The 19,979-nt window shown below is 45.3% G+C and overlaps 1 protein-coding gene across 1 annotated transcript in view; it reads left to right on the forward strand.

Annotated features, from left to right (window-relative positions):
• Window positions 1–19,979, forward strand: part of Lama1 (laminin subunit alpha 1) — a 130,892-nt gene that overhangs the window by 47,428 nt on the left and 63,485 nt on the right. The window contains exons 9-22 of the mRNA XM_038315399.1: window positions 466–571; window positions 1,411–1,571; window positions 2,622–2,762; window positions 3,975–4,148; window positions 5,846–5,947; window positions 6,226–6,437; window positions 7,470–7,581; window positions 10,917–11,027; window positions 12,753–12,880; window positions 15,156–15,242; window positions 16,018–16,229; window positions 17,415–17,521; window positions 17,813–17,993; window positions 18,722–18,858. Of these exons, the coding sequence (XP_038171327.1) occupies window positions 466–571; window positions 1,411–1,571; window positions 2,622–2,762; window positions 3,975–4,148; window positions 5,846–5,947; window positions 6,226–6,437; window positions 7,470–7,581; window positions 10,917–11,027; window positions 12,753–12,880; window positions 15,156–15,242; window positions 16,018–16,229; window positions 17,415–17,521; window positions 17,813–17,993; window positions 18,722–18,858 (1,971 nt within the window). The remainder of the gene's footprint in view (window positions 1–465; window positions 572–1,410; window positions 1,572–2,621; window positions 2,763–3,974; window positions 4,149–5,845; window positions 5,948–6,225; window positions 6,438–7,469; window positions 7,582–10,916; window positions 11,028–12,752; window positions 12,881–15,155; window positions 15,243–16,017; window positions 16,230–17,414; window positions 17,522–17,812; window positions 17,994–18,721; window positions 18,859–19,979) is intronic.

Consider the following 19,979-nt stretch of genomic DNA (forward strand, 5'->3'; position numbering starts at 1 on the left):
TCTACGTGTGTTGATATTTAACTTGAATTGGGGATGCAAGCTATGTGATTACAGATCATTCTAACTATAAATGTGCAGACTCGGTTAAGAACTAAAGGGGCCATAGCTTGTCCGTAAGATGCATTCACTCAACCCTCTGTGACTGCTATGGAGTCAGACTCTTGGAGTGGCTTGTTCATTGGCGATGCTCCACTAATGGCAGCTGTAGATGGCAGAGAGGGAAGGGGGACTGTGCAAACAAGAAATGGTGACACCTTGCTGATGATACTCACTGCTGTCACCATCAAACAGATGTTTAGAGCCTATTGCTTGAGGATGGATTATCTCTCTGACACCTATGTTCTTGGTTACACAAAATCTCTGCGATAGTCTCTTCTGGAAGCTGCTGCCTTGACATGGTGGCTGTTATTTCAAGTCATGCCGTTATCCCTGGTGAGGTCATCCAGGACGCCTTCTGCCTTTCAGGTGTCTCCTTATGAGGACCAGCCTTGTCATCCCTGTAACTGTGACCCAGTGGGGTCCCTGAGTGCTGTCTGTATCAAGGATGACCACCATTCTGACTTAGCCAACGGTAAGAACTTGGTCTGTTATTACATGCGCAGTTGATCTGGGGTGTATGTGTAAACTGTCTGTGTTGTGCAGAATTGTTTTCAGGGTCGAGAAATTGGAGGGTTTGTGTGGATTCTCTTGTTCGCTAAGTATTTATTATCTTTCACATGCAAACTGAGCCATCTAACGTGTGGGTGGGGCTTTAGGAGTCACTTTATTCTCTTATTCTGGCTCTAGGAGGGTCATGCTGTGTGGGCAGCATGTGACTATTACAGTTCTTTCTATTATGAGTAATATTTGTTTGGCTACATCACATTTTATATGTTCAAGTAGTTATTAATGGATTGATGGATACTATTTATTAATTGATGAATAGATATATAAAGCCTGGTATTTCTCTTTACGGAGTCTGTCTAAGACATTGACTGCAGCTGTGGTCGGCCCATTAGTGGGGAACTTTGGGTTTCTTCGTCCCTTCCAGCTGTTATGAATAACACTGCTGTGGGCATTCACGTAGTTACTTTCGTGGGCGTGTGCTTTATTTCACTGTGGGATCAGGAGTGGGGTTTCAGTATCACATGGTAGCTCTCCCTGTGGGTTACAGTCTTATTACACTGATACTATAGCAATCTGTGGCCCTATAGGCCAGTCTGCAAACTGTTTTATTTGCCCAGAGAAAGCTGTGGATATTTGCATATGGATGATGGTCCATGGCTGTCTGAGAGCATTGAGAAACAGTGCACGGTTTAGTCAGCTGTGCCTGAAATCCTGCTCAAAGAGGTCGCGCCATCTGCGCTCGCCAGCCCCTGCTTGAAACCCTGGAGCTTCGTGTTGAATCAGTGTTGCTGTCTTCTCCCCCAGGGAAGTGGCCAGGCCAATGTCCATGTAAGGAAGGTTATGCAGGAGACAAATGTGATCGCTGCCAGTTTGGCTACCGGGGTTTCCCGAACTGCACCCCCTGTGACTGCAGTACCGTTGGCAGCGTGAATGATGACCCATGCTCAGAGCCGTGTCTTTGTAAGGTAAAGGTGGAGTCAAAGAAGCTTTGAGTGTCTTCTGGGGCTCTCGGGTCCACTGGATCACATGATCAGGTCTTGCGCAGAACAGGGAGGTTTAAGTAGAAGCAGCATGTCGCAGCAAGCTTGGATGTAGACGGCCACCTGGCTTCCTCTTTTGTGGCACCTCTGGGTAGCAGCCATGTATTCCCGAGGCATTTCTGGGACTTTTCGATGAAGCCCAACACTGCATGCCATTTCCCTGGCGTTGGCTTAATTCTGGGGCATTGGCTCCCAGTTTCATGTTTGGAGGAGAACCAGGTAAATACTGAATTTCCCAGAACCCTAATGAAATGCAGATCGGTTATCTCGAATTTCTCTTCAATGGGAATTGTGTCATTGTAGGAATGTGTGCATGTGGTGCCCGAGGAGGGTCTTATTTGGTCATAGGATATTAATAACCATCTCCCCGGAATTCGTGCGATTTCCTGTCTGTACCTTATGTCTTATTCCCATGAACGCAGAGTCTTCTGTCGATGAAAATAAGCTTGACTATAAGTAAAACAAATAACCATATAGCCTTCTTTAAATCCTACAATGGTTGTGCAAGCAAGGCAAGATGTGTATGCCTGGAATCGCAGTGTCTAGAAGGGCTTGAGAAATGGAGGCCAGTCAGCCTGGGCTATACAGTAAGACTCTGTCTAAGAGAGGGGGAAAAAAACTAAAGCAAAACAAAATGCAAATATAAATTAATAAACAAATAGCTTTGACATAATGAAAGATCTAAAACAAAACAAAATTTTTTTTTTGATGTGGCGACCAAGCTCCAACATCTGAGACTTGTTCTTGGTCACAGAAGCAGGCCAATTGTTGCGGGTTCCCCATTCATAAATATCAACTGCTTGAGGTTTCTCACGGACTTTGAGTATTTGTTTAGCTGAGGATTTGTTACCTGTTTTTGTGGCCCTCTCCTTACCAGCGTCATGATGTGTCGTTTTTTCCTCTGTCTCTCTGGATACAAGGGCCCCACCAGCTAACCCTTTTTTTTAAAAAAAAAAAAAAATAATAACTTTACAGAAAAATGTCGAAGGAAAGAATTGTGATCGCTGCAAGCCAGGATTCTATAACCTGCAGGAAAGAAACCCCCAGGGCTGCTCTGAGTGCTTCTGCTTCGGCGTCTCTGATGTCTGTGACAGCCTCACGTGGTCCATTAGTCAGGTGAGAGACACTGCGAGTTGGTTAGTAAGTGGGCCAAGGAGGCCATCTGTGGTCGTGTTAGGAAGCCAGGAGGCCAGCTTCCCCTGAACCATTCTCTTCCCTTTGGAGAGACCAAGACACCGATCCAAGGCAGCGCACTCCTAAGCGCCTTGCTGTATTTCTGTTCTAACTCGTGTGTTTATTTCCATATACATTCTCTAGTTGGAATAATTGGCTGGAATGGTGCTGTAGAACACCCCTTGTTTGCATTTCTTCTGTAGCACACACTTGGGGTCATGGGAATTTTTTCATTTCAAAGAAGCTTGGAGTGGGAGGCATTCCAGCGATGGGAGCAGAACGACCTCAGATGGCCCGGAATTATAAGGACAGGCAGGGTTGGAGTATAGGGAGTTCTGGGGCAGGGGATTGGAAGGGTTCAATGTAAGATGACTGGAAGCTAGGGAGGGGCTTCTGGGCTCTGGGATTAGCTACTAGTGATCATTGTGGTCAACACACTAGGGGGCTTCTCATCACCCCTGGGCAAGTAACATGTTGGCAGTACAAGGTCAGAGATTTTTATACATTTTTCATCATTTTTGGCTATAAGGCAGGACCAAGGATCATTAGAAATAGGATAGATTGGAATAGAATAGAAACAGGAAGATACTTTAATCATGACATTTATAGACCGAGCATCCCTCAACTAAGAAGCTAAGATACTGGGGAGCAGAAGCATTTTGGATTTTCCCTTTAGGAATATATATATATATATTCTTGTCCCATATACACCTTATCCACATAGCCTGAATACAGGTTTTGTGTAATGTTTTGGATGCACCTGTTTTATGACTCAGGTGAGGTCAGGTGTGAAGGTTTCCATTTGTGATTCCAATAACTCTGGGTTTGGGGACATTTGTAGATTAGTGCTATAGAACTTGTAGTGATTTCTTTGTTCTTATCAAACATCTAAAGTTTGTAACCCTGATCTGCATGTTTGTGCCCTTCAGTTGTGGGTTAACTGATGTGGGTTTGAGGTGTGTGCTGTATGCTCAGCTTCCCTGGATCCTTTGACAGGTCCCTCAGTGTGGTTCAGTGACAACGGTCCTCTTAGCTCTGTCTTGAGCATAAACTCGCTCCACCTGTCTCCTTGTTGCAAAGATACTTACATAGGATCGGGTGGAATCTAAGGAAACCTTTATGCCATATTCTCAAGTCCTTAATTTTTTTGTTAAGGTGACCAATATGTCAGGGTGGCTGGTCACTGACTTCATCAGCCCAAATATGATCCGGTCTCAGCAGGATGCCCTGGGTGGGTATCATCAGGTCAGCATCAACAACACGGCAGTCATGCAGAGACTGAGGTCCACGTACTACTGGGCAGCTCCGGAGGCCTACCTCGGAAACAAGGTACGTGTGGGAAGGCAAGGGGAGGACCAGTGTCCAGCTAGAAATCTCAGAGAACGTTAAGAACGCAAAGCAGACTTGCTACAAGTTAGTGCTTACAGCCTTCATGCACACCACATTGGGCACTAGATCTCTTCGGTCCTTTTTGAACTCTGTATTACAACATCCCATCATCCTTTGCTCTCCTGCACCTTGTTTCTCAACAGCGTACCCTGTGAATCTTCACCATCGCTGGCTTTCTCCTTTATTCCTCTGGGTCCTTGATTAAGTCAGACCTTTACGGAGTGTTGGCTGCATTCCCACTTTGCCCGGTTAGCAGCAGACTTCCCAGTGGCCCACAGAATGGTACAGGACACCCAGGGAATGGCTCCTCCAGCAGAGTGTCTGCTCTCCTCCCTGCTTCCCCATCAGGGCAAACTGATGCTCACGGAAGGTCTCAGAAGACCAAAACAATGAACATTTTCATATAAAAAAAATGGGAGACAATGATCTACAGTGTTGCTTGTCCAGGGAGTTGATTTCTAAGACTGAACCTTCCTCCCATTAGTGATTGGTTTTCACTTGCCAGCTTATTATGCCCCATCTCTCCAGATTCTGACTAACTAGTGCATACATCCAGGTGGCCTGTTTAAGTAACTCTGGTTTGTTTAAGGTGACCCTATACCTTCATAATAGTAGTTGGTAAGCATCTAGTTAATTTTATTACTCTTTTTTTCTAATATATACATATATACATATGTATGTGTATGTATATATGTATATATGTATATATGTGTGTACCTACCTGCCCATCTATCAGTCTATCTGTTTGGGGGACAGGCTGTTGCTGTGTATCCCTGGCTGGCCTTGCATTTATACTCTGGCCTTAGACTTCTCAGTACCAGAGGTATAAGTGTATACCTTCATATGTGGCCTAACTTGTAAATTATCATTATACAAAAGATTCTATTAGACATCTTATCACCAGAGAAATTGAAAAAAAAATCTTTTTTCAGATTTCATGATTGTACCATTGCAGTCTGAATTTTATGGCATATTCCCTAGGAAGAATCTCTCCAATATATAGTAGTTGCCCTTAGCATACATTAATGGACATTCCTAGTATACACTGATGAACATATACATTAAAAGAGAAAACCTTTGGGCGCTTCCTTTAAATGGCATACCTAATAAGCTTAGCAATGAAACGAAAAGGTCCATTTAAGTGAAATAAAATACAGCTGCCAAGATGGCTCGACAGGTAAAGGTGTTTGCTGCTGAGTCTGACCTGAGTTCAATCCCTAGGAACCACATGGTTAAAGGAGAGAACCAGCTTCCTCGAGTTGCCCCAGACCTCCATACCTATGCCACGGCACACACCCCATACCCAAATAAATGCAATATAAAATTATTTTTAATGTCAGTCTGTCTATCTGTCTATCTACCTACCTTACCTACCTACCTAAGCAACTTTTGATTTTTTTTACCTTGGGGACTCCGGGGAGTATATATTACATATCTATATGTCTTTCTTCTGCAAATGTCAAGGATTTCCTCATCGTGATCATACCCAGGATATTGTATATGATATGCCTTTAGTGTAAATTTCCTCCCTGTCACCTTCAGGATGGATGTACCCAGGTGGATCCTAGCAACACTTTCCCCTGACATAAGGCTGTAGCTATTGTCCCCCGGTCCTTACGCTCACTGTACTCTTCCAGCTGACGGCATTTGGCGGGTTCCTGAAGTACACGGTATCTTATGACATCCCGGTGGAGACAGTCGGTGGTGACCTCATGTCTCATGCTGACATCATCATCAAGGTGACGAATGTGCATTGATTTGCTATAGAGCTTGGGGTCTGGTGGGAGTGGCACACTCATGAACACATACATGTGTGTGCGTGTAGCATACGTGCACAACTGCATATACACACACAAAATAAAAAATGTAGTTGACTGCCCCTTATTCAGTAACTCCAGATTGAGAAACATGCTCCGTTACATGTTTGATGTAAGAACTTGGTTGCTGGATACAGAATTTTAATTTTTGGTCACTAAGTTAGATTATAAATGTCTTTCCTCTTGGTTTTATATGCTAGGGAAATGGGCTCACTCTAAGCACACGGGCAGAGGGCCTGTCCTTGCAACCCTATGAGGAATACTTCAACGTGGTTAGACTTGTGCCCGAGAACTTCTGGGACTTTAAATCCAGAAGGGAGATTGACCGCGACCAGCTCATGACCGTCCTGGCCAATGTGACACATCTTTTGATCAGAGCCAATTATAATTCTGCTAAAATGGCACTCTACAGGTATGTACTGGAAGGAGGGAAACAGATTTCTACAGAGATACTACAATCTTGTCTTTAATGTTGTATACTTCAAGGTTAATATAGATAGGAAGGATACCGTTGAAGTAGGTGTGTTAGAATTGCCTTCACGCATGTAACAGTGAAGACACGAGACACACATAATGACAGATGCATCTGGTAGGAAACAGACGATTTTAGGTTCAGAACCCTTCGGGTGCAGTGCTTCCAAGCAAAGCTTAGTGAGTCAACAGTACCTGTGCGGCGAACCCCCCTGGCCAGCAGGGAAGAACAACCACCGAGTTGAGGATTCTTCTCAAATCACGCTTTATTGGAGCCTCTTGGTTGTAGGGAGAGCTGAAGCGAGGGGCCCCCAGCACCAAACGGCAGCTGCTTATATAGGGAGAGTGGACACGGGTCATGCCTGAGGGAGGTTCTGTCTAGAGCCTTGCCTAATATGGAGTTGTTTACTCGGCCCTGCAGGGGCTCAGCGCCATCTTGTGATAGTGGCCGGCAAATCGGCTCCCTGCATACCTGAGCCATTTTGTCTCCCTGGCCCTTCTCTCTCTCCCTCTCCCCTTCCTTCCTTCTCCCCCTCTCTCCTTTCATTCCCCTGATGCCAGTGGCCTTAGTTGTACACAGTTATTTGGACTACTGAATCATTTGGTCATTTGATTGCCTCGCGGGGGTCTGTTTGTGGACGCCAGGTGTAAAATTGTACGCTGCTGAAGTAAGCCTGGTAACGCCCAGCAGAGGCTCGTTGCTGCATTCGTTATGAGGCAGCTGGTCTTGGGGCAGTGCTTCCCTCAGAGCTTTCCCTTGGCAGCCCAGGGGCAGTAGCACTTGTAAACAGCTGCTGGAAGAGTCCCACAGGAAAACAGTGGCTTCTGCAGTGCCTGGTGGAGACTCTCTGGGTACTCAAAGTCACCACTTGCCCATGTCCTTCAACTAAACCTTTTAGGGGCCTGTCTCAGTGAAGTGGGAGAGATCTCTTGCAAGAATGAGGGCTATATGATGTCCCTTGTCTGTTTGCAGGCTGGATTCCGTCTCTCTGGACGTAGCGAGCCCTAATGCTATAGACCTGGCAGTAGCCACTGATGTGGAGCACTGCGAATGTCCCCAAGGCTACACGGGGACCTCCTGTGAGGTATTGCTGGCCTCTGCCAGTCTCTTCCTTTCTTGAGCTTCCAAAGGGGAAATGTGTGCTGAAGTTGATGTGATGAACATGTGTGTGTTAACTTTAGAAAACTCCCATGCGGCTGAGACTTTATTAAAATTACAGGACCATTGGGCATCATATTGTTTTAAAGAGGGAAGCCTGCTTTTGCAAAGGACATAAATTCAATACCTAGCACCCACATCTGACAGTTCATAACTTCCTGTAACTATAGCTTGAGGGGGATTCAATGCCCTCTGGTCTCTGCCAGCACCTGTACTCATGTGCATACACACACACACACACACACACACACACACGACTAAAATACATCTTTAAAAATAAGCAGATAGCTAGATTCCTCTGCAGGGGTTGACTGGTGCACCTTCAAATTCCTGACTCTGTGCAGCTCTCTTGCCTCAGTCAATGGGAAATTGGCAGTGCATCTCTGAGGAGGATCAACTTGATTCTCTGAACATTTCCAGTTACCTATGAAAGACCAGCATATTTGTATAAGCCAGATCCATCTTGAGACCACATAGTCCTCTGGTTTACTCTAGCTGCTTAGACCTTATGTGGCAGCACAGGTCCTACACCAATGGATTGAACCAACCACTTGCTGACTGGCTGTATTCCCCAATTATAATATTGTACCTTCACCAAGGATGTATAGATCTTTTCCATATTATTCCTAAACAAGAGAATATAATGTTTACTTGCATAGCATTTGTGTTTCATTAATTGTTATTATTAATCTAGAGATGTATTAAAATATCTAGAAGGTGTATGCAGATTATGTGCAAATACAGTACCATCTTATATAACTGACTTCAATGCTGTGGCATCCATTGGGGCCCTCGAGCCAATTCCCTACAGAGATGGAAAAGTGACTTTCTATGAAGATGTGTTTATATGTTATCAATAGAAGTCTTGAAATCTAGGTAGACCAGATGGCTCAGCCTGTAAAAGTACATGTTGCCCAATCCGATGGTCTGAGCTTGATCTCTGAGAAGCAATAATGGGAGAAGAGAACTGGTCATGCTTGCACACATACAAACATGCACACACACACACACTTTGGTTATAAGTATTGATAATAACCGCTGATGAGTACATACTGTGTATTTAGCCAAGCTCTAAGCTCTTCCCATATTCTCCCTCATGATTCATGTGTCCTGACAAGTAACTCTCATGTGGGAGAGATCAACTGCTGCTGGACTATTTCCAAATTCCCTGGGCTTTGGGGGCTGTGGACTGATGATCATACAAACATGAGAGACTTCACTCGGCTGTGTTCAGTAGTCCTGAGGAACTGGTCCCAGGATCCATGGAGAATCTCCCAACCTGCCAATTGCATATAGAGAGTTTAAGTGATAGGCTATTTCCATATACCCCAGCAACATCGTTTTTGCATGCTTTATATCTCCTCTAAATTACTAATAAAACCCAGTGATGTAAATGTCATGTGAAGGGTTGTTAAAGTATATTGTTCAAGGGATAATAATGCCCAGAAACATGTGTGTGCATCTTTTCCCATAACACATTCATTCGTTGTTTGACTCTGTCCCTGTGGTCCCCGAGGACATGCAGCATTCAACTGAATGCCTTTTCCAGTGTTTCTATTAAGCAGCAGAGTTCATTCTTTTACCAAGCTCTTACACAGAAACTGGCATCAGGCTGATGCTTTTACAAATGGATTTTTCTGCAGCACGTTAAGCTGCTTGCCTATGGTCCGACACTCTCTGAGGATAGCCAGTTGGATGGAGGCATTAGAGGACTTCTGTGAGGTCCATGTGAAAGACTGTATTTATTGTTTGTATACTTAAAAAACTTTGGCTTGAACCTGGTTGCACAGGCTTGTAATAGGAGACTGAAGAAAGAGGATTGCAAATTCAGGATTTATCTGGGAATGTTATCAAGACTATCTCAAAAAAAAAAAAAAACAGAAAAAGGACTTGGCATGTAGCTCTGTGGTAGAGTACATACATGTGCAGAGTCCTACATTTAATCCCAAGTACACACACACACACACACACACACAAAATGTATTACACCCCCACATATTTGTGTATGTGCATTTGTATGTATCATATCACATATATATGGTATAATATATGCGATGTATATAATATATATTGTATATATGTGTATGTGTGTGTGTGTGAGAGAGAGAGAGAGAGAGATACAAACTACTGTTACCTATTTTGAAAGAGGCCAAATCCAAGCCTCCTGCTCCCACCCCATCTCTTTGAGAGACAGATGAGCAGGCATTGAAAAAGCCAAGCCCTTGGCAGCTGGATGTGGCACGGTTTTGGAGATGGGCACTGTTGCCTTTGAGTTGTCTCCCCGAGGTCACACCTGGTGCTGCCTAACGGCCTGTGCCCTGCACTTGCTGTCTCTAAAGCAGAGGTGCTTTTCTTGAGGATGCCTTGAGAGCCAAATGCACCACTGTGTGGAAGCCAATGGTTCAGGAGCAGTGAGTGTCCTTGGGTGCCCATATGGCCTCTCTGACTTGATCCCACAGAAGGTGCACCTGGACCTGTTGTTCAGTTCAACTGACACACTTGACCCAGGCCTGCCCTTGAGCACGGTCAATATTTGATAGCAGCCTTCAATGATTTGTAAGCAAAGGGGGTGGCAGGGTTGGGAGGAGAGTTGAGAGAAAAGAAATCCTCTGATGGAAAACCTACAAGACATAGATCCCATCTATGCTAGTTGAGGGTCGGTGCAGTAGAGTCCACAAAGGCTCAGTGCGGACCCAGGGCATAGCCTTTAAGTTCCTGTGTGCATGACTCTACTTCCAAGGGAAACATGTGGGGCCTTATCATGTGGGTCTCCAAGGCCAATTCCTTGGGCCTTCTGCCAGTGTGTTAGGGTGGCCGGCATGTTGAACACATGCTTCTAGTGGTTGTGATAGTTACCTATAGGTAGTCTGAACAAGTCGGTTTTGCACACACCTATAAATATATATTTACATACATATGTCCCAAATATGTCAAATGTGTGTGAACTATATTCATCCAAGGAATACATTAAATACACACTGAATAACCTTGTGCTAACTGAGCTGGTTGCACACCTCAGTAAGTTTACTGAAAGGCACTGGGTTAAAGTGGACATGGAAAAGCAGTCTTGGTTAAAATGTTCGACAGTTAGAAAGGAGAAATGTTTTTCTGCTTGTGAAAAATTAAGCAGTTTGCTTTTCAAGTGCATTGGACAGAAGACAGATTGCAGAATAGGCAAAACCACACGTTGCCTGATATACACACACTAGGCCATATTTCAGGAGCACAGGCTACAGACTGGTTGGTCCCTTTCTCTTGCAGTCCTGCCTCCCCGGCTATTATCGAGTGGATGGGATACTCTTTGGAGGAATCTGCCAGCCCTGCGAATGCCACGGCCATGCATCCGAGTGTGACATTCATGGAATTTGCTCCGTGAGTTTATTACTGACTTGTGCGTCCCTCACCCTGACTTGCTCATTGCCACGTGTTGTGAGCAGTGGCTCCCGACCTCAGCTCTGACTCGGTAGACATCAAATTCAAGTCTGAGTCTTCAGCCGTCACCCGCTTTTCTTTAACCTGCTTTGCTTCCCGCCTTGCTTTAGTGGGATGAATTGAGCAGCTTTCATCTGAAAATCCAAGTCCTGAAACTTGTTCCCATCACAAAGGAGAAGTCCCATACCCATTCTTTTGTGATGAATCACTCAAAACACATGCATGCTAACAGTCTGAGCTCTCCAGGGTCTGTGTGTTCCTGGTGAAGGGTGATCCACAGGCACCACGCTGCAGCCCAGCAGCTGTGGCAGCTTCTCTAGTCATGCCTGCTGCTTGGCAAATTCTTTCATTTACCTGGAAAAGGATTAATTTTGCCTTTAATCTCAAAACTTTGTTTCAAATAAGAAGTTGCATGTGAACAGTTTGACTGTGTGCCTTTGTGTGTGTGTGTGTGTGTGTGTGTGTGTGTGTGTGTGTGGTGTTTTGTTTTCTTTTTATTCTGCCTATCTGGCTTAGGGTTTGCTGACTTGGTGATAACTTGGGGGTTGCTGAACTTTGAGACTTAGTGGGTTTGTAGTTTTCTCACCTGTTTTCAAGAGTCTTGAATTTGGAAATAATTTTAATCTCACCCCAAGTTCACTTATTCAAGAATAGAAGTCCTGATGGCCTGCCGTTGACCCCAATTCTCATACAGTTTGTGGCTCCCCATTTCCTTACCTCTTCCATCTGCCTCTCCATGCAGTTACTGCTCTGGCCAATCAGATCTTCGGTCACACTAGGAAGTACCCTGAATGCACTATGGCCAGTTACCCTTAAATCCTTCAGTGTGCGTTCCGTGGAAACAGGGACCTTAGGTCCCTCATAACCCGGAGGGAGTTTAGCATTAATAGACTCTGCTTTTCTAGTCCTACCATTTTACTTTTGTCTGTTTACACGGCTGTGTCCCATACAGCATTTCCCTGACCTTCCTCTGCTGAGGTCAGGTATTGAGGTGTATTTTATGCCATGGCTCTTTAGGATTCTTTAACCTAAAGTATTTCCATGGTCCTATTCAAATCACATTAAAAACGGACAAACAGAAACATCCGTCTGCGGGTTCCAGAGATGACTTACGGGTTTAGAACATGGCCTGCTCTTCCAGAGGACTTGAGTTGAATTCCTAGGCAGTAACTCCCAACCTTACCTGTATATTCAGCCCCAGGGGATCTGATGGCATCTTCTGATCTCTGTAGACATCTGCACACACGTGTGACTATTCCCATGTGTGGACATATTATGCATATATGCATAATTAAAAACGTAAGGCTTGCCTGTCTGGAAACAGGGAATTCTTCCCTCCATCGCTCAGGGGCCACGTGGGTTTAAGCCTTTAACCCTTCCCCGTTTTTTTTCCCCACAAGACGGCGTGGGAACGCTCACACACACAGACACACGCAACACACACAGGACGCGGAACCGCTCGGTGACAGAATCACACACACCACGGACCCGGGCTTCGAACTCGGGACCTCGCTTGCGCCAGTACACGCGCTTAGCAGGCTGAGCTATCGCCCAGCTCCCCTTCCCCATTTTTGTTTTGACTTGAAATTCAGCTTCTTAGTGGATGAATCAGAAAATCCTTTCAGGAAGTCTGAACTGACTCATCTTTTCATGCACGTGACCTAGGCGTGTACACACAACACCACGGGGAATCACTGTGAACAGTGCCTGCCCGGCTTCTACGGGACACCTTTGCACGGGACGCCAGGGGACTGCCAGCCTTGTGCCTGCCCCCTCTCCATTGACTCCAACAAGTAAGTCTCAGCCTCCCTAGCTGGTTCTGTCTGGTGTGGCCAGATCCCCACTCCTGTGCATTCTGATGCTGTCAAGGAAGACTGTGTCATACATGTTCCGTGTCATGAGTGACAGTAGATTGGATGAGAGGCTCAGAGGAAGAATGTTGTTATTAAAAACCTGGTGTGTTTAATAACACAGTGGAAGGCGTGCGACAGCAACAGTGTACACACACTTTTCTCATCTCGTCTAATGTCTGCCATGTGTCTTTCCCAAGAGTCCATTTGGTGCTCAAGACAGTGATGATTTAAACAATGTTCTTGGGTTTGATGAGGCTCGATCAGATGATCAAACTGTGAAAATATGAAGCTAAGTCTATCCACTGAGTCAACAACTATTTGTTACGTGCCTGCTATAGACTGAGTTTCAAAGTAGGGGATCTGGACAGCAAGCTCTCCACCCATGGCTGCTGGTCCCAGGCACTCAGTGTGGTCAGACTGATGGAGGCCAGTCAACCTGATAGCAGGAGCGGGTGAATTGAGGGGTGATGCTGGAGAAGCTCTGGTTTAGATATAATGGAAAGGGGGCTCAGTAGTCAGAGGGGACTGAGTAGGCCAAGGTAGGATACCATGGACATCCCTCATCCCGCTTGAGAATTACAGGTGATCCGGAGGCAGAAAGCAGGGCATGTATGGAAGAAGATCTTCCCAGCAGATTCTTGTATTTCGTGCTGGGGAATGTGAATCCTGCAGGCCAGTAGTTTGAAATCAAATTTCCCTTTCATTATCCCCTGCCCCCTATATTGGTATTCTTTCTTTACCCTTTACCGGTGAATTCTCTCCACAGGGATTCTTGCTTGGAATTCTGGTATATAGACTAATACTGTTTTAGATTGTCACTGTCATGAAATTCTTGAAGCTGAGTAATTTAAGAAAGGATTTGTGTAGTTCATTCTGGAGGTTCAAGGACATGACATCAGCTTCCTCTAAGAGCGTTATGGGGATGGTATCATGATGGTGGAACGTGTGTGAGAGGGAGACAGGTCACATGAACAGAAAGAGATTCAGGATTGGGCTCACTCTTTGGTAACAGCTTGCTCTCTTGAGAACTAACACGGACTCATCATAATGATCTTAATCCTTCCCAGGGGCAGTGCCCCAATGACCTAACCACCAGTTCTCAACATTACCACAGTGTGACACAAAATGTATGCATAGGAAACTTTGTGGAACACACTCAAGCTATCCCAAATGACAGTAGGAATAGTGAATCATGACTCATGGTGAAATGGTGAGATGCTGTCTGCCTTCATTATTCAGGCCTGTTCAGGACCTCAGCAAGAAGTGTGTGTGTGTGTGTGTGTGTGTGTGTGTGTGTGTGTGTGTGTGTGTGTGTGTGTGTGTATCTCTTTTTCTCTTGTGTGTCTGTGTCTCCCTCTATGTGTCTGTCTATCCTATCTTCTTTTTTTTCTCTTTTTGTGTCTCTCAGTTTCTGTCTGTTTCTGTCTGTCTGTGTATCTCTGTCTCTGTATCTCTGTGTGTCTATCAGTCTATTTCTCTTCTCTTCTCTTCTCTCTCTCTCTCTCTCTCTCTCTCTCTCTCTCTCTGTGTGTGTGTGTGTGTGTGTGTGTCTGTCTGTCTTTTTTCTCTTGTCTCTCTCTGTGTCTCTGTGTGTGTCTGTCTATCCTATATTTTTCTCTCTTGTTTCTCTCTTTGTGTGTCTCTGTTTCAATCTGTTTCTGTCTCTCTGTGTATCTGTCTGTCTCAATGTGTCTCTGTCGCTCTGTGTGACTGCCTATCAATCTATCTCTCTTTTGTTTTTTATATGTGTGTGTCTCTCCCTCCCTCCCTCCCTCCGTCTCTCTCTCTCTCTCTCTCTCTCTCTCTCTCTCTGTGTGTGTGTGTGTGTGTGTCCCCATGTCCAGAGGGACTATCTTTAGAGCTTGAAAATCAGTGCTAACAAACCACAGCAGAGAGAGGAAGCTAACCCAAGTAGGCTTCTTGGAGGAAGCAGAGTTGAACTGGGCCATGAGGATGGAGCAGTGAGGGTGGATGCAGACAGGCAGGGGTGGGGCGATGTGAGTGCACTGTGAGCTGCAGGGCACACGCGGGGGAAGCAGTAGATGATGGACAGAGGAGGCTAATGGCTGTGCCAGGGCGGATACAGCACTAAAGACAGAGAGAGAACCTGCAGAGCATTTGTTAGGACAGATGTATCCAAAAATAACCATTTTAAATATTTAGAAAGGAGCAGCGTCCACTGGAAGAATCACATTAATTTCACATGTTTTTACAGTTTCAGCCCCACCTGCCACCTTACTGATGGAGAGAATGTGGTTTGTGACCAGTGTGCTCCAGGTTACTCAGGATCCTGGTGTGAGAGGTACCTTGTGGCTCTCCAACCCCCAGTTTCACAAAGCAGCATCAGCTATTTAAAAAGTCCAGCAGAAAGTCCGTATTTTCTTCTTAAATATCTACAAATGTTTAATGTTAGTGGATACATAGCAGTCGTCCAGACCCTGTAGATACGATGTGATAATTCAATGTATGTATATAATGTATAGTGGTGCACACTTAAAATCTATAGCTTTAAGTGTCGTCTTGGCATCTCGGTGCGTTACTGATATTTCATAAGGTCATGGAGAAAAGCAGGATGCCCGTGGAGAGAACAGTGTTTCACCTCCTGGAGAGCATCTCTGATCACACCAAAGACTATGTGGCGGGGGGTCAGTAGTTACAGTCGTCATGTGTCTGAGTATTCAGTTGTCCAGACAATAGTGAAGGCATTGGGAGGTTTGATTTAGGAGCCATCTCTGGCATCCAAAAGCCAGTCTGTGTTTTCCCACACATAAGCCTTGGTGTCTCTGCCCCTGGTGCATCCTGTCAAGAGCCGGGTGACATCCTGGGTGGCCAGAAGGAGGTCAGAATTGGCTCTGGACGTGGTTGCACATCATCTGGGTTTATGCTCGTTTTGGACCTGTTCCCACCTCACAACAGTCAAGGAAGATTTGTGACTGTCTGGACAGAGTCACCCTTTTTCCATTGCAAATCTTAAGGGACAGAGTCTGATTTATTAGCCGCCCAGGGAGGCCCTGGCTAGTGAGGTATTATCTCAAACCCTCTTATTTATTAGATCCTGCTTTCCATCCTGGATACAGATGTGCAGACGGTTACTATGGAAACCCAACAGTGCCAGGGGGAACCTGTGTGCCGTGCAACTGCAGCGGCAATGTTGATCCGTTGGAGGCTGGCCACTGTGACTCTGTCACCGGGGAATGTCTGAAGTGCTTGTGGAACACAGATGGTGCCCATTGTGAAAGGTGTGCAGATGGCTTCTATGGAGATGCTGTGACTGCCAAAAATTGCCGAGGTGAGTGCGTGAGCAATGCGGTCATAGTTGTTATATATTGCCATATGAATCTCTTAACACTTGCCAAGAGAACTCAGCCTGGAGGAGACCTTAGTGTATCTTGTGTACTGATGGTGGGTTTCCTGTTGGTCAGGTGTAGATCTGATACTCAGTTCCTCCCTCTGGGCTCTACAGCGGCTTAATTCACTGTCACCTCTAAGGTCAGAAGTCTGGAAAATGCATGTCCTTCATGACCAGGGAGGAGGTTTTCTCAAGCCTGGTGGTGGAGTATCCTGGTGGTCTGCTCCTGTGCTGCCTCACCCTGATTCGCTGAGTTCTGCTTGGAGCCTTGAACATAGGGATGCTGTAAAGCTACTTACTGAGACAGTCGGTTTCATGCCCTTCAGTCTGAACTACATGGACACCTTGGTTTAAAGTTCAGGGAGTGAGAGGTCTGTGGATTCCAGTCTGAAGAAAGATCCCATAAGATGGGTACTCAACTCTGCTCACTGACTTTAGCGCTTGCGGTGTCCCAGAGACTTAGAAAAGTGACACATTAGGGAATAAGAGACCAGGAGGACACAAAATAAGAGTTGAGGTTGATGGACATCCTAAGAGGAAGAGGGACGGGGAACAGGAGGTGTGGTAAGAGACATGCCTTCAGAAGGATAGGGCAGGGGAGAAAGGGGGAAAGGAGGGAGGGAGGAGAGAGAGGGAGCGCTCCATCAGAGAACATCTGTCCATGTGGTGCCTGGGGCAGGGCTGAGGAGTTAGGAATCGCAATGGGAATCAAGCTACAGAATGAAAGAGTAAAGCCCTTCTAGAGCAGCAGGCAATGGGGCAGCAGGGTTTCAGTCCCTCAGGATCTCAAGCAAAGCTGTGGCATTGTCCACATACACCAAGGAAAACCAAAGGCCAGAAAGAAGCCAGGTTCTTAGGCAAGTTGGGGTTAGCCAAGAAGCTGATCCTGGCTCAGGCTATCAAGTCTGCAGTGTCCGGGGTCAGTGCTCCCTCTGTTGTGGTTGCTTCACAACCTGGCTGGGCTCTCACTGTCTGTGAATGTGTTAGCTCTGTGATCTAGCATGTTGAATGTTTAAGCCTTTTCCTTTGGGAATTAAAAGTACTTTACTCTAACCCATACTTTCTTTTTAAAACAAAACAAAACCAAACAAAACAAAAAAGCATTCTGTGTCTTGTGTGTCCTAGCCTGTAACTGCCATGAAAACGGCTCCCTTTCTGGCGTGTGCCATCTGGAGACTGGGCTGTGTGATTGCAAACCTCAAGTGACAGGCCAGCAGTGTGACCAGTGCCTGGTAAGACATCTCCCAATCACTGCAGGCTGTTCAGTTGCTTGCCAGTGTTGTGTGATTGACGCTTAACCTAGCTCCACGGGAACTTGAATTCATATGGGACGAGCACACGCACTCTTGACTGTTCTGTGCTGTACCCTCCCATCTATAGAGCATGCGTGCAGCGTGCCCAGGAACAGACATGTGCTGAGAACATGATGAGTCTGTGGAATATCCTGTGTGTGTGTGACTTGGAGAACATTCCAGTGTGTGCATATGCCACTAACCCGCGATCCTTCCTCTCTTGTGACATAGCCTGGCTATTATGGGCTGGACACAGGGCGTGGCTGTGTGCCCTGTAACTGCAGTGTAGGGGGCTCCACATCAGACAACTGCACAGAGGATGGCCAGTGTCCCTGTGTACCAGGCGTCGGTGGGAAAACATGCGACAGGTGTTCACACGGCTTCTACGGGTACCAGGATGGTGGCTGTACACGTAAGCTCTCGAGTTCCTTACGTTCCCTGTAAGACCTTCTCTGTGACCTTCCTTGATGTCAGAATAACTTCTGCGATGTTACTTTTCTCTTGTCTTTAGAGTGGGTTCCCACACCCTTTTTCTGTTTCTAGGTACAAACATTTGGTCCTGGGTCCCCACCTGCTTGTGTGAGCCTAGTCTTAGATTTTGAGACCTTGATTGCAGTCAGCATCCAGAGACTTTTGCAAGGACCGGGGGTCTCATCGAGCACAACAGTGGCAGATGATGAGAACTCGATGACGTTAGAGCGGTGGCTCTCAACCTTCCTCGTGCTGTGACCCTTTAATACAGTTCCTCGTGTTGTGGTGGCCCCAACCATAAAATTATCTCATTGCTGCTTTATAACTAGAGATTTATTACTATTATGAATTTCAATGTAAATATCTGATGTGTGACTCCTGTAAAAGGGTCATTTGAACCCAAAGGGGTCACGACCCACACAGGCTGAGAAGCACTGTCTTCGAGCCATCTGTTCTTCCCGCCATCAAGCGTGTTTGTCTCACTTCTTTCATGCGGATGCTCTCTCAGATGCGGGGGGCACCCACCTCCGGGAGCTATGAAGAGGTCTCAGGAATGACTGCATCTACTTTAACAGTGGTTCTGATAGCTGATACAAAAGAGAGGTCCCTTATGCTGTCACCCTTGAATCCCATCAAGCATCTAACCCTGTGATGCTTCTTTTGTTTTAGCCTGCGACTGCGCACATACTCAGAATAACTGTGACCCCGATTCTGGAGAGTGCCTCTGCCCTCCTCATACCCAGGGTCTGAAGTGTGAGGATTGCGAAGAGGGGTACTGGAACCTGGACCCAGAGCAGGGGTGCCAGGTGGGTTCTGTCATCACGCTGGGATAAGAGTGCCTTCCTTGGAGCAAGCTTTCTTGTATCCAGTCACTTGGTTTTAAGCAGTTAAATATCTCCATAGTTTATGTTTAAAATGAGTACGGCGTGACACACTGGTGGTGCACCTGTAGTCCTAGCTACCTGGGAGGCTGAGGCAGGGGCATTGTTTGAGCCTAGTTCTAGAATAGCCTGGGAAGCTAGACTAAGGGGACCCCCCCCCATCGTGAAATAAATTAACACATACGTATGGACTCAGGGATAATGCAGAAGAGCAGCATCTTTCCGGGTTTCGTCAAGAATTTAGCTTTGAAATTGATAGCTACAACTGTCTATATAGGCAGTTTCTATATATCTATCTAGATAAGAGGCAATAGCCATAGATAGGATGTAGACTAGACTAAAACATATTTAAAGGTAACATCTATATTTATCAATAATAAATATATAAATAATATCTATATGGCTATATAAAAGGCAATATCTATAATTTATCTATAGACGTCTCTACAGATAAAAGATAGACTAAACTATACATTTAAAAGATAATATCTATATCTATATCAATATCTTTATCTATAGATAAACCTATTGATATCTATCCATATCTATCGATATGTAGATATAGAGAGATGGATATTAATATCTATCTATAGATAAACCTATCAATATCTATATATTAATATCTATCTATATAGATAGATTGATCTGTAGATAAATAGATATAGTTATTGATAGATCAGATAGCTAGAGACATTGCCTTTTAAATATGTTTTAGCCTAATCTATATTCTGTTTTCCAATGGAGTTGTAAATAATTTCATTAAAGGATTAGGTTGAATCTGAGAGCTATAGTTTTCTGTAAATAATTTTTATAGGATAGAATTAGGTATAGTTTGGGGTTTAAAGTAAAGGGGCCATTGTTTGATCTCTAAAATAATTCTGCTGAGTTGATAGCACCATTAGATCCAGTTCTAGTTCACAGTGTTGATGCATTGTCACGTGTCACCAATGTACACGCATGCCCTGCTGTGTAGCCCTTGTCCCATTGGTCCCCGACAGAATGATTCCACATGGAGGAACAGTACGAGGTCAGCTTATCTGAATTGC

This window comes from Arvicola amphibius, chromosome 18 (genome assembly GCF_903992535.2).
Source record: "Arvicola amphibius chromosome 18, mArvAmp1.2, whole genome shotgun sequence".
Taxonomy (NCBI): Eukaryota; Metazoa; Chordata; class Mammalia; order Rodentia; family Cricetidae; genus Arvicola; species Arvicola amphibius.